Source organism: Oncorhynchus masou, chromosome 5, assembly GCF_036934945.1.
Source record: "Oncorhynchus masou masou isolate Uvic2021 chromosome 5, UVic_Omas_1.1, whole genome shotgun sequence".
Classification (NCBI taxonomy): domain Eukaryota; kingdom Metazoa; phylum Chordata; class Actinopteri; order Salmoniformes; family Salmonidae; genus Oncorhynchus; species Oncorhynchus masou.
Window position 1 is genome coordinate 8,537,075 of NC_088216.1, and position 20,000 is coordinate 8,557,074.

Genomic DNA, 20,000 nt, shown 5'->3' on the forward strand with positions numbered 1-20,000 from the left:
ATTCTGCTGGACACATCAGGTCATGTTGTTATAGAGAATACATCACTACATCATTCTGCTGGACACATCAGGTCATGTTGTTATAGAGAATACATCACTACATCATTCTGCTGGACACATCAGGTCATGTTGTTATAGAGAATACATCACTACATCATTCTGCTGGACACATCAGGTCATGTTGTTATAGAGAATACATCACTACATCACTGGACACATCAGGTCATGTTGTTATACACATCACTACATCATTCTGCTGGACACATCAGGTCATGTTGTTATAGAGAATACATCACACCTGGACACATCACACACACACTGGACACATCAGGTCATGTTGTTATAGAGAATACATTACATCATTCTGCTGGACACATCAGGTCATGTTGTTAGAGAATACATCACTACATCATTCTGCTGGAACATCAGGTCATGTTGTTATAGAGAATACATCAGTACATCATTCTGCTGGACACATCAGGTCATGTTGTTATAGAGAATACATCACTACATCATTCTGCTGGACACATCAGGTCATGTTGTTAGAGAGAGCTGGATACAGGTCATGTTGGAGAATACATCACTACATCATTCTGCTGGACACATCAGGTCATGTTGTTATAGAGAATACATCACTACATCATTCTGCTGGACACATCAGGTCATGTTGTTATAGAGAATACATCACTACATCATTCTGCTGGACACATCAGGTCATGTTGTTAGAGAGAATACATCACTACATCATTCTGCTGGACACATCAGGTCATGTTGTTATAGAGAATACATCACTACATCATTCTGCTGGACACATCAGGTCATGTTGTTATAGAGAATACATCACTACATCATTCTGCTGGACACATCAGGTCATGTTGTTATAGAGAATACATCACTACATCATTCTGCTGGACACATCAGGTCATGTTGGAGAGATACATCACTACATCATTCTGCTGGACACATCAGGTCATGTTGTTATAGAGAATACATCACTACATCATTCTGCTGGACACATCAGGTCATGTTGGAGAGAATACATCACTACATCATTCTGCTGGACACATCAGGTCATGTTGTTATAGAGAATACATCACTACATCATTCTGCTGGACACATCAGGTCATGTTGTTATAGAGAATACATACTACATCATTCTGCTGGACACATCAGGTCATGTTGTTATAGAGAATACATCACTACATCATTCTGCTGGACACATCAGGTCATGTTGTTATAGAGAATCATCTGGATTCTGCTGGACACATCAGGTCATGTTGTTATAGAGAATACATCACTACATCATTCTGCTGGACACATCAGGTCATGTTGTTATAGAGAATACATCACTACATCATTCTGCTGGACACATCAGGTCATGTTGTTATAGAGAATACATCACTACATCATTCTGCTGGACACATCAGGTCATGTTGTTATAGAGAATACATCACTACATCATTCTGCTGGACACATCAGGTCATGTTGTTATAGAGAATACATCACTACATCATTCTGCTGGACACATCAGGTCATGTTGTTATAGAGAATACATCACTACATCATTCTGCTGGACACATCAGGTCATGTTGTTATAGAGAATACATCACTACATCATTCTGCTGGACACATCAGGTCATGTTGTTATAGAGAATACATCACTACATCATTCTGCTGGACACATCAGGTCATGTTGTTATAGAGAATACATCACTACATCATTCTGCTGGACACATCAGGTCATGTTGTTATAGAATACATCACTACATCATTCTGCTGGACACATCAGGTCATGTTGTTATAGAGAATACATCACTACATCATTCTGCTGGACACATCAGGTCATGTTGTTATAGAGAATACATCACTACATCATTCTGCTGGACACATCAGGTCATGTTGTTATAGAGAATACATCACTACATCATTCTGCTGGACACATCAGGTCATGTTGTTATAGAGAATACATCACTACATCATTCTGCTGGACACATCAGGTCATGTTGTTATAGAGAATACATCACTACATCATTCTGCTGGACACATCAGGTCATGTTGTTATAGAGAATACATCACTACATCATTCTGCTGGACACATCAGGTCATGTTGTTATAGAGAATACATCACTACATCATTCTGCTGGACACATCAGGTCATGTTGTTATAGAGAATACATCACTACATCATTCTGCTGGACACATCAGGTCATGTTGTTAGGTTGAGAATACATCACTACATCATTCTGCTGGACACATCAGGTCATGTTGTTATAGAGAATACATCACTACATCATTCTGCTGGACACATCAGGTCATGTTGTTATAGAGAATACATCACTACATCATTCTGCTGGACACATCAGGTCATGTTGTTATAGAGAATACATCACTACATCATTCTGCTGGACACATCAGGTCATGTTGTTATAGAGAATACATCACTACATCATTCTGCTGGACACATCAGGTCATGTTGTTATAGAGAATACATCACTACATCATTCTGCTGGACACATCAGGTCATGTTGTTATAGAGAATACATCACTACATCATTCTGCTGGACACATCAGGTCATGTTGTTATAGAGAATACATCACTACATCATTCTGCTGGACACATCAGGTCATGTTGTTATAGAGAATACATCACTACATCATTCTGCTGGACACATCAGGTCATGTTGTTATAGAGAATACATCACTACATCATTCTGCTGGACACATCAGGTCATGTTGTTATAGAGAATACATCACTACATCATTCTGCTGGACACATCAGGTCATGTTGTTATAGAGAATACATCACTACATCATTCTGCTGGACACATCAGGTCATGTTGTTATAGAGAATACATCACTACATCATTCTGCTGGACACATCAGGTCATGTTGTTATAGAGAATACATCACTACATCATTCTGCTGGACACATCAGGTCATGTTGTTATAGAGAATACATCACTACATCATTCTGCTGGACACATCAGGTCATGTTGTTATAGAGAATACATCACTACATCATTCTGCTGGACACATCAGGTCATGTTGTTATAGAGAATACATCACTACATCATTCTGCTGGACACATCAGGTCATGTTGTTATAGAGAATACATCACTACATCATTCTGCTGGACACATCAGGTCATGTTGTTATAGAGAATACATCACTACATCATTCTGCTGGACACATCAGGTCATGTTGTTATAGAGAATACATCACTACATCATTCTGCTGGACACATCAGGTCATGTTGTTATAGAGAATACATCACTACATCATTCTGCTGGACACATCAGGTCATGTTGTTATAGAGAATACATCACTACATCATTCTGCTGGACACATCAGGTCATGTTGTTATAGAGAATACATCACTACATCATTCTGCTGGACACATCAGGTCATGTTGTTATAGAGAATACATCACTACATCATTCTGCTGGACACATCAGGTCATGTTGTTATAGGTACATCATTCTGCTGGACACATCAGGTCATGTTATAGAGAATACATCACTACATCATTCTGCTGGACACATCAGGTCATGTTGTTATAGAGAATACATCACTACATCATTCTGCTGGACACATCAGGTCATGTTGTTATAGAGAATACATCACTACATCATTCTGCTGGACACATCAGGTCATGTTGTTATAGAGAATACATCACTACATCATTCTGCTGGACACATCAGGTCATGTTGTTATAGAGAATACATCACTACATCATTCTGCTGGACACATCAGGTCATGTTGTTATAGAGAATACATCACTACATCATTCTGCTGGACACATCAGGTCATGTTGTTATAGAGAATACATCACTACATCATTCTGCTGGACACATCAGGTCATGTTGTTATAGAGAATACATCACTACATCATTCTGCTGGACACATCAGGTCATGTTGTTATAGAGAATACATCACTACATCATTCTGCTGGACACATCAGGTCATGTTGTTATAGAGAATACATCACTACATCATTCTGCTGGACACATCAGGTCATGTTGTTATAGAGAATACATCACTACATCATTCTGCTGGACACATCAGGTCATGTTGTTATAGAGAATACATCACTACATCATTCTGCTGGACACATCAGGTCATGTTGTTATAGAGAATACATCACTACATCATTCTGCTGGACACATCAGGTCATGTTGTTATAGAGAATACATCACTACATCATTCTGCTGGACACATCAGGTCATGTTGTTATAGAGAATACATCACTAGAGAATACATCACTACATCATTCTGCTGGACACATCAGGTCATGTTGTTATAGAGAATACATCACTACATCATTCTGCTGGACACATCAGGTCATGTTGTTATAGAGAATACATCACTACATCATTCTGCTGGACACATCAGGTCATGTTGTTATAGAATACATCACTACATCAGAATACATCACTACATCATTCTGCTGGACACATCAGGTCATGTTGTTATAGAGAATACATCACTACATCATTCTGCTGGACACATCAGGTCATGTTGTTATAGAGAATACATCACTACATCATTCTGCTGGACACATCAGGTCATGTTGTTATAGAGAATACATCACTACATCATTCTGCTGGATACATCAGGTCATGTTGTTATAGAGAATACATCACTACATCATTCTGCTGGACACATCAGGTCATGTTGTTATAGAGAATACATCACTACATCATTCTGCTGGACACATCAGGTCATGTTGTTATAGAGAATACATCACTACATCATTCTGCTGGACACATCAGGTCATGTTGTTATAGAGAATACATCACTACATCATTCTGCTGGACACATCAGGTCATGTTGTTATAGAGAATACATCACTACATCATTCTGCTGGACACATCAGGTCATGTTGTTATAGAGAATACATCACTACATCATTCTGCTGGACACATCAGGTCATGTTGTTATAGAGAATACATCACTACATCATTCTGCTGGACACATCAGGTCATGTTGTTATAGAGAATACATCACTACATCATTCTGCTGGACACATCAGGTCATGTTGTTATAGAGAATACATCACTACATCATTCTGCTGGACACATCAGGTCATGTTGTTATAGAGAATACATCACTACATCATTCTGCTGGACACATCAGGTCATGTTGTTATAGAGAATACATCACTACATCATTCTGCTGGACACATCAGGTCATGTTGTTATAGAGAATACATCACTACATCATTCTGCTGGACACATCAGGTCATGTTGTTATAGAGAATACATCACTACATCATTCTGCTGGACACATCAGGTCATGTTGTTATAGAGAATACATCACTACATCATTCTGCTGGACACATCAGGTCATGTTGTTATAGAGAATACATCACTACATCATTCTGCTGGACACATCAGGTCATGTTGTTATAGAGAATACATCACTACATCATTCTGCTGGACACATCAGGTCATGTTGTTATAGAGAATACATCACTACATCATTCTGCTGGACACATCAGGTCATGTTGTTATAGAGAATACATCACTACATCATTCTGCTGGACACATCAGGTCATGTTGTTATAGAGAATACATCACTACATCATTCTGCTGGACACATCAGGTCATGTTGTTATAGAGAATACATCACTACATCATTCTGCTGGACACATCAGGTCATGTTGTTATCAGGTAGAGAATACATCACTACATCATTCTGCTGGACACATCAGGTCATGTTGTTATAGAGAATACATCACTACATCATTCTGCTGGACACATCAGGTCATGTTGTTATAGAGAATACATCACTACATCACTACATCAGGTCATTCTGCTGGACACATCAGGTCATGTTGTTATAGAATACATCACTACATCATTCTGCTGGACACATCAGGTCATGTTGTTATAGAGAATACATCACTACATCATTCTGCTGGACACATCAGGTCATGTTGTTATAGAGAATACATCACTACATCATTCTGCTGGACACATCAGGTCATGTTGTTATAGAGAATACATCACTACATCATTCTGCTGGACACATCAGGTCATGTTGTTATAGAGAATACATCACTACATCATTCTGCTGGACACATCAGGTCATGTTGTTATAGAGAATACATCACTACATCATTCTGCTGGACACATCAGGTCATGTTGTTATAGAGAATACATCACTACATCATTCTGCTGGACACATCAGGTCATGTTGTTATAGAGAATACATCACTACATCATTCTGCTGGACACATCAGGTCATGTTGTTATAGAGAATACATCACTACATCATTCTGCTGGACACATCAGGTCATGTTGTTATAGAGAATACATCACTACATCATTCTGCTGGACACATCAGGTCATGTTGTTATAGAGAATACATCACTACATCATTCTGCTGGACACATCAGGTCATGTTGTTATAGAGAATACATCACTACATCATTCTGCTGGACACATCAGGTCATGTTGTTATAGAGAATACATCACTACATCATTCTGCTGGACACATCAGGTCATGTTGTTATAGAGAATACATCACTACATCATTCTGCTGGACACATCAGGTCATGTTGTTATAGAGAATACATCACTACATCATTCTGCTGGACACATCAGGTCATGTTGTTATAGAAGACATCACTACATCACTACATCATTCATGTTGTTGGAATACATCACTACATCACACATCAGGTCATGTTGTTATAGAGAATACATCACTACATCATTCTGCTGGACACATCAGGTCATGTTGTTATAGAGAATACATCACTACATCATTCTGCTGGACACATCAGGTCATGTTGTTATAGAGAATACATCACTACATCATTCTGCTGGACACATCAGGTCATGTTGTTATAGAGAATACATCACTACATCATTCTGCTGGACACATCAGGTCATGTTGTTATAGAGAATACATCACTACATCATTCTGCTGGACACATCAGGTCATGTTGTTATAGAGAATACATCACTACATCATTCTGCTGGACACATCAGGTCATGTTGTTATAGAGAATACATCACTACATCATTCTGCTGGACACATCAGGTCATGTTGTTATAGAGAATACATCACTACATCATTCTGCTGGACACATCAGGTCATGTTGTTGAATACATCACTACATCATTTGCTGGACACATAGAGAATACATCACTACATCAGAATACATCACTACATCATTCTGCTGGACACATCAGGTCATGTTGTTATAGAGAATACATCACTACATCATTCTGCTGGACACATCAGGTCATGTTGTTATAGAGAATACATCACTACATCATTCTGCTGGACACATCAGGTCATGTTGTTATAGAGAATACATCACTACATCATTCTGCTGGACACATCAGGTCATGTTGTTATAGAGAATACATCACTACATCATTCTGCTGGACACATCAGGTCATGTTGTTATAGAGAATACATCACTACATCATTCTGCTGGACACATCAGGTCATGTTGTTATAGAGAATACATCACTACATCATTCTGCTGGACACATCAGGTCATGTTGTTATAGAGAATACATCACTACATCATTCTGCTGGACACATCAGGTCATGTTGTTATAGAGAATACATCACTACATCATTCTGCTGGACACATCAGGTCATGTTGTTATAGAGAATACATCACTACATCATTCTGCTGGACACATCAGGTCATGTTGTTATAGAGAATACATCACTACATCATTCTGCTGGACACATCAGGTCATGTTGTAGAGAATATCACTACATCATTCTGCTACATCACTACATCATTCTGCTGGACACATCAGGTCATGTTGTTATAGAGAATACATCACTACATCATTCTGCTGGACACATCAGGTCATGTTGTTATAGAGAATACATCACTACATCATTCTGCTGGACACATCAGGTCATGTTGTTTAGAGAATACATCACTACATCATTCTGCTGGACACATCAGGTCATGTTGTTATAGAGAATACATCACTACATCATTCTGCTGGACACATCAGGTCATGTTGTTATAGAAGAATATCATTCTGCTGGACACATCTACATCATCATTCTGCTGGACACATCAGGTCATGTTGTTATAGAGAATACATCACTACATCATTCTGCTGGACACATCAGGTCATGTTGTTATAGAGAATACATCACTACATCATTCTGCTGGACACATCAGGTCATCATTTGCTTATAGAATACATCACTACATCATTCTGCTGGACACATCAGGTCATGTTGTTATAGAGAATACATCACTACATCATTCTGCTGGACACATCAGGTCATGTTGTTATAGAGAATACATCACTACATCATTCTGCTGGACACATCAGGTCATGTTGTTATAGAGAATACATCACTACATCATTCTGCTGGACACATCAGGTCATGTTGTTATAGAGAATACATCACTACATCATTCTGCTGGACACATCAGGTCATGTTGTTATAGAGAATACATCACTACATCATTCTGCTGGACACATCAGGTCATGTTGTTATAGAATACATCACTACATCATTCTGCTGGACACATCAGGTCATGTTGTTATAGAGATCATACATCACTACATCATTCTGCTGGACACATCAGGTCATGTTGTTATAGAATACATCACTACATCATTCTGCTGGACACATCAGGTCATGTTGTTATAGAGAATACATCACTACATCATTCTGCTGGACACATCAGGTCATGTTGTTATAGAATACATCACTACATCATTCTGCTGGACACATCAGGTCATGTTGTTATAGAGAATACATCACTACATCATTCTGCTGGACACATCAGGTCATGTTGTTATAGAATACATCACTACATCATTCTGCTGGACACATCAGGTCATGTTGTTATAGAGAATACATCACTACATCATTCTGCTGGACACATCAGGTCATGTTGTTATAGAGAATACATCACTACATCATTCTGCTGGACACATCAGGTCATGTTGTTATAGAGAATACATCACTACATCATTCTGAGAATACATCACTACATCATTCTGCTGGACACATCAGGTCATGTTGTTATAGACAATACATCACTACATCATAGAGAATACATCACTCTGCTGGACACATCAGGTCATGTTGTTTAGAATACATCACTACATCAGAATACATCACTACATCATTCTGCTGGACACATCAGGTCATGTTGTTATAGAGAATACATCACTACATCATTCTGCTGGACACATCAGGTCATGTTGTTATAGAATACATCACTACATCATTCTGCTGGACACATCAGGTCATGTTGTTATAGAGAATACATCACTACATCATTCTGCTGGACACATCAGGTCATGTTGTTATAGAGAATACATCACTACATCATTCTGCTGGACACATCAGGTCATGTTGTTATTGAATACATCACTACATCATTCTGCTGGACACATCAGGAGAATACATCACTACATCATTCTGCTGGACACATCAGGTCATGTTGTTATAGAGAATACATCACTACATCATTCTGCTGGACACATCAGGTCATGTTGTTATAGAATACATCACTACATCATTCTGCTGGAGTCATGTTGTTATAGAGAATACATCACTACATCATTCTGCTGGACACATCAGGTCATGTTGTTATAGAATACATCACTACATCATTCTGCTGGACACATCAGGTCATGTTGTTATAGAGAATACATCACTACATCATTCTGCTGGACACATCAGGTCATGTTGTTATGTTCATGTTGTTATAGAGAATACATCACTACATCATTCTGCTGGACACATCATAGAGAATACATCACTACATCATTCTGCTGGACACATCAGGTCAGAATACATCACTACATCATTCTGCTGGACACATCAGGTCATGTTGTTATAGAGAATACATCACTACATCATTCTGCTGGACACATCAGGTCATGTTGTTATAGAGAATACATCACTACATCATTCTGCTGGACACATCAGGTCATGTTGTTATAGAGAATACATCACTACATCATTCTGCTGGACACATCAGGTCATGTTGTTATAGAGAATACATCACTACATCATTCTGCTGGATACATCAGGTCATGTTGTTATAGAATACATCACTACATCAGAATACATCACTACATCATTCTGCTGGACACATCAGGTCATGTTGTTATAGAGAATACATCACTACATCATTCTGCTGGACACATCAGGTCATGTTGTTATAGAATACATCATTCTGCTACATCAGGTCATGTTGTTATAGAGAATACATCACTACATCATTCTGCTGGACACATCAGGTCATGTTGTTATAGAATACATCACTACATCATTCTGCTGGACACATCAGGTCATGTTGTTATAGAGAATACATCACTACATCATTCTGCTGGACACATCAGGTCATGTTGTTATAGAGAATACATCACTACATCATTCTGCTGGACACATCAGGTCATGTTGTTATAGAGAATACATCACTACATCATTCTGCTGGACACATCAGGTCATGTTGTATAGAGAATACATCACTACATCATTCTGCTGGACACATCAGGTCATGTTGTTATAGAGAATACATCACTACATCATTCTGCTGGACACATCAGGTCATGTTGTTATAGAATACAATACATCATTCTGCACATAGGTCATCATTCTGCTGGACACATCAGGTCATGTTGTTATAGATACATCACTACATCATTCTGCTACATCAGGTTGTTGTTGGAATACATCACTACATCATCATCAGGTCATGTTGTTATAGAGAATACATCACTACATCATTCTGCTGGACACATCAGGTCATGTTGTTATAGAGAATACATCACTACATCATTCTGCTGGACACATCAGGTCATGTTGTTATAGAGAATACATCACTACATCATTCTGCTGGACACATCAGGTCATGTTGTTAGAGAATACATCACTACATCATTCTGCTGGACACATCAGGTCATGTTGTTATAGAGAATACATCACTACATCATTCTGCTGGACACATCAGGTCATGTTGTTATAGAGAATACATCACTACATCATTCTGCTGGACACATCAGGTCATGTTGTTATAGAGAATACATCACTACATCATTCTGCTGGACACATCAGGTCATGTTGTTATAGAGAATACATCACTACATCATTCTGCTGGACACATCAGGTCATGTTGTTATAGAGAATACATCACTACATCATTCTGCTGGACACATCAGGTCATGTTGTTATAGAATACATCACTACATCATTCTGCTGGACACATCAGGTCATGTTGTTAGAGAGAATACATCACTACATCATTGCTGGATACATGTCATGTTGGACACATCAGGTCATGTTGTTATAGAGAATACATCACTACATCATTCTGCTGGACACATCAGGTCATGTTGTTATAGAGAATACATCACTACATCATTCTGCTGGACACATCAGGTCATGTTGTTATAGAGAATACATCACTACATCATTCTGCTGGACACATCAGGTCATGTTGTTATAGGGAATACATCACTACATCATTCTGCTGGACACATCAGGTCATGTTGTTATAGAGAATACATCACTACATCACTCTGCTGGACACATCAGGTCATGTTGTTATAGAGAATACGTCACTACATCATTCTGCTGGATACATCAGGTCATGTTGTTATAGAGAATACATCACTACATCACTCTGCTGGACACATCAGGTCAACACATCAGAAGTCAAGCCAACGGCAGAATATTGAGCATTCTGGGTACAACCCGAAAGGAAGCACTGTCTCAGTAGAAAACGGGTCTCGCTTCACGTCCTGTGTGACTTCCTGTTTCCTGTGATCAGATCCACTGCTGGCAGGGTGACAGACAGAACGAGACGGAGAAGGTGGTGTTTGTTCCTGACAGGCGTGTTCGTCTGGTCAACCTCACGTGTTACACGTCCTACCTCGTCACGCTGTCTGCCTTCAACGTGGCTGGAGACGGCCCGCCCAGCGAACCCCGGGGCGCCAGGACCCTACAGGCTGGTAGGTTCCCTAACCTCTAACCTCTAACCCCGTGGCGCCAGGCCCCTACAGGCTGGTAGGTTCCCTAACCTCTAACCTCTAACCCCGGGGCGCCAGGACACTACAGGCTGGTAGGTTCTCTAACCTCTAACCCCTAACCCCGGGGCGCCAGGACCCTACAGGCTGGTAGGTTCCCTAACCCCTAACCCCGGGGCGCCAAGAACCTACAGGCTGGTAGGTTCCCTAACCCCTAACCCCGGGCGCCAAGAACCTACAGGCTGGTAGGTTCCCTAACCTCTAACCTCTAACCCCGGGGCACCAAGACCCTACAGGCTGGTAGGTTCCCTAACCTCTAACCCCTAACCCCGGGGCGCGTGGACCCTACAGGCTGGTAGGTTCCCTAACCTCTAACCCCTAACCCCGGGGCGCCAGGACCCTACAGGCTGGTAGGTTCCCTAACCTCTAACCCCTAACCCCGGGGCGCGTGGACCCTACAGGCTGGTAGGTTCCCTAACCTCTAACCTCTAACCCCGGGGCGCCAGGACCCTACAGGCTGGTAGGTTCCCTAACCTCTAACCCCTAACCCCGGGGCGCCAAGACCCTACAGGCTGGTAGGTTCCCTTACCTCTAACCCCTAACCCCGGGCGCCAAGACCCTACAGGCTGGTAGGTTCCCTTACCTCTAACCCCTAACCCCGGGCGCCAAGACCCTACAGGCTGGTAGGTTCCTTACCTCTAACCCCTAACCCCGGGGCGCCAAGACCCTACAGGCTGGTAGGTTCCCTTACCTCTAACCCCTAACCCCGGGCGCCAAGACCCTACAGGCTGGTAGGTTCCTTACCTCTAACCCCTAACCCCGGGGCGCCAAGACCCTACAGGCTGGTAGGTTCCCTTACCTCTAACCCCTAACCCCGGGGCGCCAAGACCCTACAGGCTGGTAGGTTCCCTTACCTCTAACCCCTAACCCCGGGGCGCCAAGACCCTACAGGCTGGTAGGTTCCCTTACCTCTAACCCCTAACCCGGGGCGCCAAGACCCTACAGGCTGGTAGGTTCCTTACCTCTAACCCCTAACCCCGGGGCGCCAAGACCCTACAGGCTGGTAGGTTCCCTTACCTCTAACCCCTAACCCCGGGGCGCCAAGACCCTACAGGCCGGTAGGTTCCCTAACCTCTAACCCCTAACCTCTAACCCCGTGAGGCCGAGACCCTACAGGCCGGTAGGTTCCCTAACCTCTAACCCCTAACCTCTAAGGCCAAGGTCTGTTCTGTCTAAAGCAGACACTGAGAGTTTACACACACATCTAATAGTAACTGATCCCAGGTCTGTGTTATTAAAGTAGAACATCTAGATGGTATGAATGTAATGATGACCTGTGTAACCTCTCCCCCCCCAGCTCCCAGCCAGCCTAGTTTCCTGTCGTTTTCGGAGGTGACAGGATGGAGTGTCAACGTCTCCTGGGGGGCGCCCAGCGCTTCTAACGGGGTCGTGGAGGGGTACAGGGTGGTCTACCAGCCCACACAGCCTGTACAGGGTAACTAACACACACACAGCCTTCTAACGGGGTAGTGGAGGGGTACAGGGTGGTCTACCAGCCCACACAGCCTGTACAGGGTAACTAACACACACACAGCCTTCTAACGGGGTAGTGGAGGGGTACAGGGTGGTCTACCAACCCACACAGCCTGTACAGGGTAACTAACACACACACAGCCTTCTAACGGGGTCGTGGAGGGGTACAGGGTGGTCTACCAGCCCACACAGCCTGTACAGGGTAACTAACACACACGCCTAGCAACCCACACAGCCTGTACAGGGTAACGAACACACACACCTAGCAACACACACAGCCTGTACAGGGTAACGAACACACACACCTAGCAACCCACACAGCCTGTACAGGGTAACTAACACACACACCTAGCAACACACACAGCCTTCTAACGGGGTAGTGGAGGGGTACAGGGTGGTCTACCAGCCCACACAGCCTGTACAGGGTAACTAACACACACACAGCCTTCTAACGGGGTCGTGGAGGGGTACAGGGTGGTCTACCAGCCCACACAGCCTGTACAGGGTAACTAACACACACACAGCCTTCTAACGGGGTCGTGGAGGAGTACAGGGTGGTCTACCAGCCCACACAGCCTGTACAGGGTAACTAACACACACACAGCCTTCTAACGGGGTCGTGGAGGGGTACAGGGTGGTCTACCAGCCCACACAGCCTGTACAGGGTAACTAACACACACACAGCCTTCTAACGGGGTAGTGGAGGGGTACAGGGTGGTCTACCAACCACACAGCCTGTTCAGGGTAACTAACACACACACAGCCTTCTAACGGGGTAGTGGAGGGGTACAGGGTGGTCTACCAGCCCACACAGCCTGTACAGGGTAACTAACACACACACCTAGCAACACACACAGCCTTCTAACGGGGTAGTGGAGGGGTACAGGGTGGTCTACCAACCCACACAGCCTGTACAGGGTAACTAACACACACACAGCCTTCTAACGGTGTAGTGGAGGGGTACAGGGTGGTCTACCAGCCCACACAGCCTGTACAGGGTAACAAACACACACACAGCCTTCAAAAAGGGGTAGTGGAGGGGTACAGGGTGGTCTACCAACCCACACAGCCTGTACAGGGTAACTAACACACACACACCTAGCAACCCACACAGCCTGTACAGGGTAGCTAACACACACACAGCCTTCTAACGGGGTAGTGGAGGGGTACAGGGTGGTCTACCAGCCCACACAGCCTGTACAGGGTAACTAACACACACACCTAGCAACACACACAGCCTTCTAACGGGGTAGTGGAGGGGTACAGGGTGGTCTACCAGCCCACACAGCCTGTACAGGGTAACTAACACACACACCTAGCAACACACACAGCCTTCTAACGGGGTAGTGGAGGGGTACAGGGTGGTCTACCAACCCACACAGCCTGTACAGGGTAACTAACACACACACAGCCTTCTAACGGTGTAGTGGAGGGGTACAGGGTGGTCTACCAGCCCACACAGCCTGTACAGGGTAACAAACACACACACAGCCTTCAAAAAGGGGTAGTGGAGGGGTACAGGGTGGTCTACTAACCCACACAGCCTGTACAGGGTAACTAACACACACACCTACCAACCCACACAGCCTGTACAGGGTAGCAAACACACACACAGCCTTCAAAAAGGGGTAGTGGAGGGGTACAGGGTGGTCTACCAACCCACACAGCCTGTACAGGGTAACTAACACACACACAGCCTTCTAACGGGGTCGTGGAGGAGTACAGGGTGGTCTACCAGCCCACACAGCCTGTACAGGGTAACTAACACACACACAGCCTTCTAACGGGGTCGTGGAGGGGTACAGGGTGGTCTACCAGCCCACACAGCCTGTACAGGGTAACTAACACACACACAGCCTTCTAACGGGGTCGTGGAGGAGTACAGGGTGGTCTACCAGCCCACACAGCCTGTACAGGGTAACTAACACACACACAGCCTTCTAACGGGGTCGTGGAGGGGTACAGGGTGGTCTACCAGCCCACACAGCCTGTACAGGGTAACTAACACACACACAGCCTTCTAACGGGGTAGTGGAGGGGTACAGGGTGGTCTACCAACCCACACAGCCTGTTCAGGGTAACTAAACACACACAGCCTTCTAACGGGGTAGTGGAGGGGTACAGGGTGGTCTACCAGCCCACACAGCCTGTACAGGGTAACTAACACACACACCTAGCAACACACACAGCCTTCTAACGGGGTAGTGGAGGGGTACAGGGTGGTCTACCAACCCACACAGCCTGTACAGGGTAACTAACACACACACAGCCTTCTAACGGTGTAGTGGAGGGGTACAGGGTGGTCTACCAGCCCACACAGCCTGTACAGGGTAACAAACACACACACAGCCTTCAAAAGGGGTAGTGGAGGGGTACAGGGTGGTCTACCAACCCACACAGCCTGTACAGGGTAACTAACACACACACACCTAGCAACCCACACAGCCTGTACAGGGTAGCTAACACACACACAGCCTTCTAACGGGGTAGTGGAGGGGTACAGGGTGGTCTACCAGCCCACACAGCCTGTACAGGGTAACTAACACACACACCTAGCAACACACACAGCCTTCTAACGGGGTAGTGGAGGGGTACAGGGTGGTCTACCAGCCCACACAGCCTGTACAGGGTAACTAACACACACACCTAGCAACACACACAGCCTTCTAACGGGGTAGTGGAGGGGTACAGGGTGGTCTACCAACCCACACAGCCTGTACAGGGTAACTAACACACACACAGCCTTCTAACGGTGTAGTGGAGGGGTACAGGGTGGTCTACCAGCCCACACAGCCTGTACAGGGTAACAAACACACACACAGCCTTCAAAAAGGGGTAGTGGAGGGGTACAGGGTGGTCTACTAACCCACACAGCCTGTACAGGGTAACTAACACACACACCTACCAACCCACACAGCCTGTACAGGGTAGCAAACACACACACAGCCTTCAAAAAGGGGTAGTGAAGGGGTACAGGGTGGTCTACCAACCCACACAGCCTGTACAGGGTAACTAACACACACACAGCCTTCTAACGGGGTCGTGGAGGAGTACAGGGTGGTCTACCAGCCCACACAGCCTGTACAGGGTAACTAACACACACACAGCCTTCTAACGGGGTCGTGGAGGGGTACAGGGTGGTCTACCAGCCCACACAGCCTGTACAGGGTAACTAACACACACACAGCCTTCTAACGGGATCGTGGAGGAGTACAGGGTGGTCTACCAGCCCACACAGCCTGTACAGGGTAACTAACACACACACAGCCTTCTAACGGGGTCGTGGAGGGGTACAGGGTGGTCTACCAGCCCACACAGCCTGTACAGGGTAACTAACACACACACAGCCTTCTAACGGGGTAGTGGAGGGGTACAGGGTGGTCTACCAACCCACACAGCCTGTTCAGGGTAACTAACACACACACAGCCTTCTAACGGGGTAGTGGAGGGGTACAGGGTGGTCTACCAGCCCACACAGCCTGTACAGGGTAACTAACACACACACCTAGCAACACACACAGCCTTCTAACGGGGTAGTGGAGGGGTACAGGGTGGTCTACCAACCCACACAGCCTGTACAGGGTAACTAACACACACACAGCCTTCTAACGGTGTAGTGGAGGGGTACAGGGTGGTCTACCAGCCCACACAGCCTGTACAGGGTAACAAACACACACACAGCCTTCAAAAAGGGGTAGTGGAGGGTACAGGGTGGTCTACCAACCCACACAGCCTGTACAGGGTAACTAACACACACACCTAGCAACCCACACAGCCTGTACAGGGTAGCTAACACACACACAGCCTTCTAACGGGGTAGTGGAGGGATACAGGGTGGTCTACCAACCCACACAGCCTGTACAGGGTAACTAACACACACACCTACCAACCCACAGCCTGTACAGGGTAGCTAACACACACACCTAGCAACACACACAGCCTTCTAACGGGGTAGTGGAGGGGTACAGGGTGGTCTACCAACCCACACAGCCTATACAGGGTAACTAACACACACACCTAGCAACACACACAGCCTTCTAACGGGGTAGTGGAGGGGTACAGGGTGGTCTACCAACCCACACAGCCTGTACAGGGTAACTAACACACACACAGCCTTCTAACGGGGTAGTGGAGGGGTACAGGGTGGTCTACCAACCCACACAGCCTGTACAGGGTAACTAACACACACACCTAGCAACACACACAGCCTGTACAGGGTAACTAACACACACACAGCCTTCTAACGGGGTAGTGGAGGGTTACAGGGTGGTCTACCAACCCACACAGCCTGTACAGGGTAACTAACACACACACCTAGCAACACACACAGCCTTCTAACGGGGTAGTGGAGGGGTACAGGGTGGTCTACCAGCCCACACAGCCTGTACAGGGTAACTAACACACACACCTAGCAACACACACAGCCTTCTAACGGGGTAGTGGAGGGGTACAGGGTGGTCTACCAGCCCACACAGCCTGTACAGGGTAACTAACACACACACCTAGCAACACACACAGCCTTCTAACGGGGTAGTGGAGGGGTACAGGGTGGTCTACCAACCCACACAGCCTGTACAGGGTAACTAACACACACACAGCCTTCTAACGGTGTAGTGGAGGGGTACAGGGTGGTCTACCAGCCCACACAGCCTGTACAGGGTAACAAACACACACACAGCCTTCAAAAAGGGGTAGTGGAGGGGTACAGGGTGGTCTACCAACCCACACAGCCTGTACAGGGTAACTAACACACACACCTACCAACCCACACAGCCTGTACAGGGTAGCAAACACACACACAGCCTTCAAAAAGGGGTAGTGGAGGGTTACAGGGTGGTCTACCAACCCACACAGCCTGTACAGGGTAAATAACACACACACACCTAGCAACCCACACAGCCTGTACAGGGTAGCTAACACACACACAGCCTTCTAACGGGGTAGTGGAGGGATACAGGGTGGTCTACCAACCCACACAGCCTGTACAGGGTAACTAACACACACACCTACCAACCCACACAGCCTGTACAGGGTAGCTAACACACACACCTAGCAACACACACAGCCTTCTAACGGGGTAGTGGAGGGGTACAGGGTGGTCTACCAACCCACACAGCCTATACAGGGTAACTAACACACACACCTAGCAACACACACAGCCTTCTAACGGGGTAGTGGAGGGGTACAGGGTGGTCTACCAACCCACACAGCCTGTACAGGGTAACTAACACACACACAGCCTTCTAACGGGGTAGTGGAGGGGTACAGGGTGGTCTACCAACCCACACAGCCTGTACAGGGTAACTAACACACACACCTAGCAACACACACAGCCTGTACAGGGTAACTAACACACACACAGCCTTCTAACGGGGTAGTGGAGGGTTACAGGGTGGTCTACCAACCCACACAGCCTGTACAGTGTAACTAACACACACACCTAGCAACACACACAGCCTTCTAACGGGGTAGTGGAGGGGTACAGGGTGGTCTACCAGCCCACACAGCCTGTACAGGGTAACTAACACACACACCTAGCAACACACACAGCCTTCTAACGGGGTAGTGGAGGGGTACAGGGTGGTCTACCAACCCACACAGCCTGTACAGGCTAACTAACACACACACCTAGCAACACACACAGCCTGTACAGGGTAACTAACACACACACCTAGCAACACACACAGCCTGTACAGGGTAACTGGTGTTTAATGGTGTTTATATATCTATACATGTTTTACTGTGTGTGTGTGTGTGTGTGTGTGTGTGTGTGTGTGTGTGTGTGTGTGTGTGTGTGTGTGTGTGTGTGTGTGTGTGTGTGTGTGTGTGTGTGTGTGTGTGTGTGTCTAGGTGTGAGTCGGGTGGTGACGGTGGATGTGAAGGGTAGCTGGCAGCGTTGGTTGAAGGTCAGAGACCTGACTAAAGGAGTAATCTACAGGTTCAGTGTCCAGGCCAGAACAGTCAGCTACGGACCTGCTGCCCACTGTAACGTCACCTCACAACCTCTACAGGGTAAGGAGTTGGGGGGGGGGTTGAGGTGTGTGTGAGAGGTGTGTGTGTATAGTGTGTGAGGTGTGTGTGTGTTGTTTGTGAGGTGTGTGTGTGTGTTGTTTGTGAGGTGAGTGTGTTTAGTGTGTGAGGTGTGTGTGTTTAGTGTGTGAGGTGTGTGTGTGTTGTTTGTGAGGTGTGTGTGTGTTGTGTGTGAGGTGAGTGTGTTTAGTGTGTGAGGTGTGTGTGTGTTGTTTGTGAGGTGTGTGTGTGTTGTGTGTGAGGTGTGTGTGTGTTGTGTGTGAGGTGAGTGTGTTTAGTGTGTGAGGTGTATGTGTAGTGTGTGAGATGTGTGTGTGAAGTGTTTAGTCCCAGAGTCCTTAGCTTAGTGATCAGCTTTGTGGGCACTATGGTGTTGAATGCTGAGCTGTAGTCAATGAACACCATTCTCACAGAGGTGATCCTCTTGTCCAGGTGAGGAAAGGGCAGTGT

At 45.4% G+C, this 20,000-nt stretch overlaps 1 protein-coding gene across 1 annotated transcript in view; it reads left to right on the top strand.

Annotated features, from left to right (window-relative positions):
* The window catches only part of LOC135525824 (protein sidekick-1-like), a 445,696-nt gene that overhangs the window by 415,692 nt on the left and 10,004 nt on the right, over positions 1-20,000 (top strand). Inside the window, 3 exon segments of the mRNA XM_064953721.1 lie at positions 11,792-11,972; positions 13,345-13,482; positions 19,371-19,532. Coding sequence (XP_064809793.1) covers positions 11,792-11,972; positions 13,345-13,482; positions 19,371-19,532 — 481 coding nt within the window.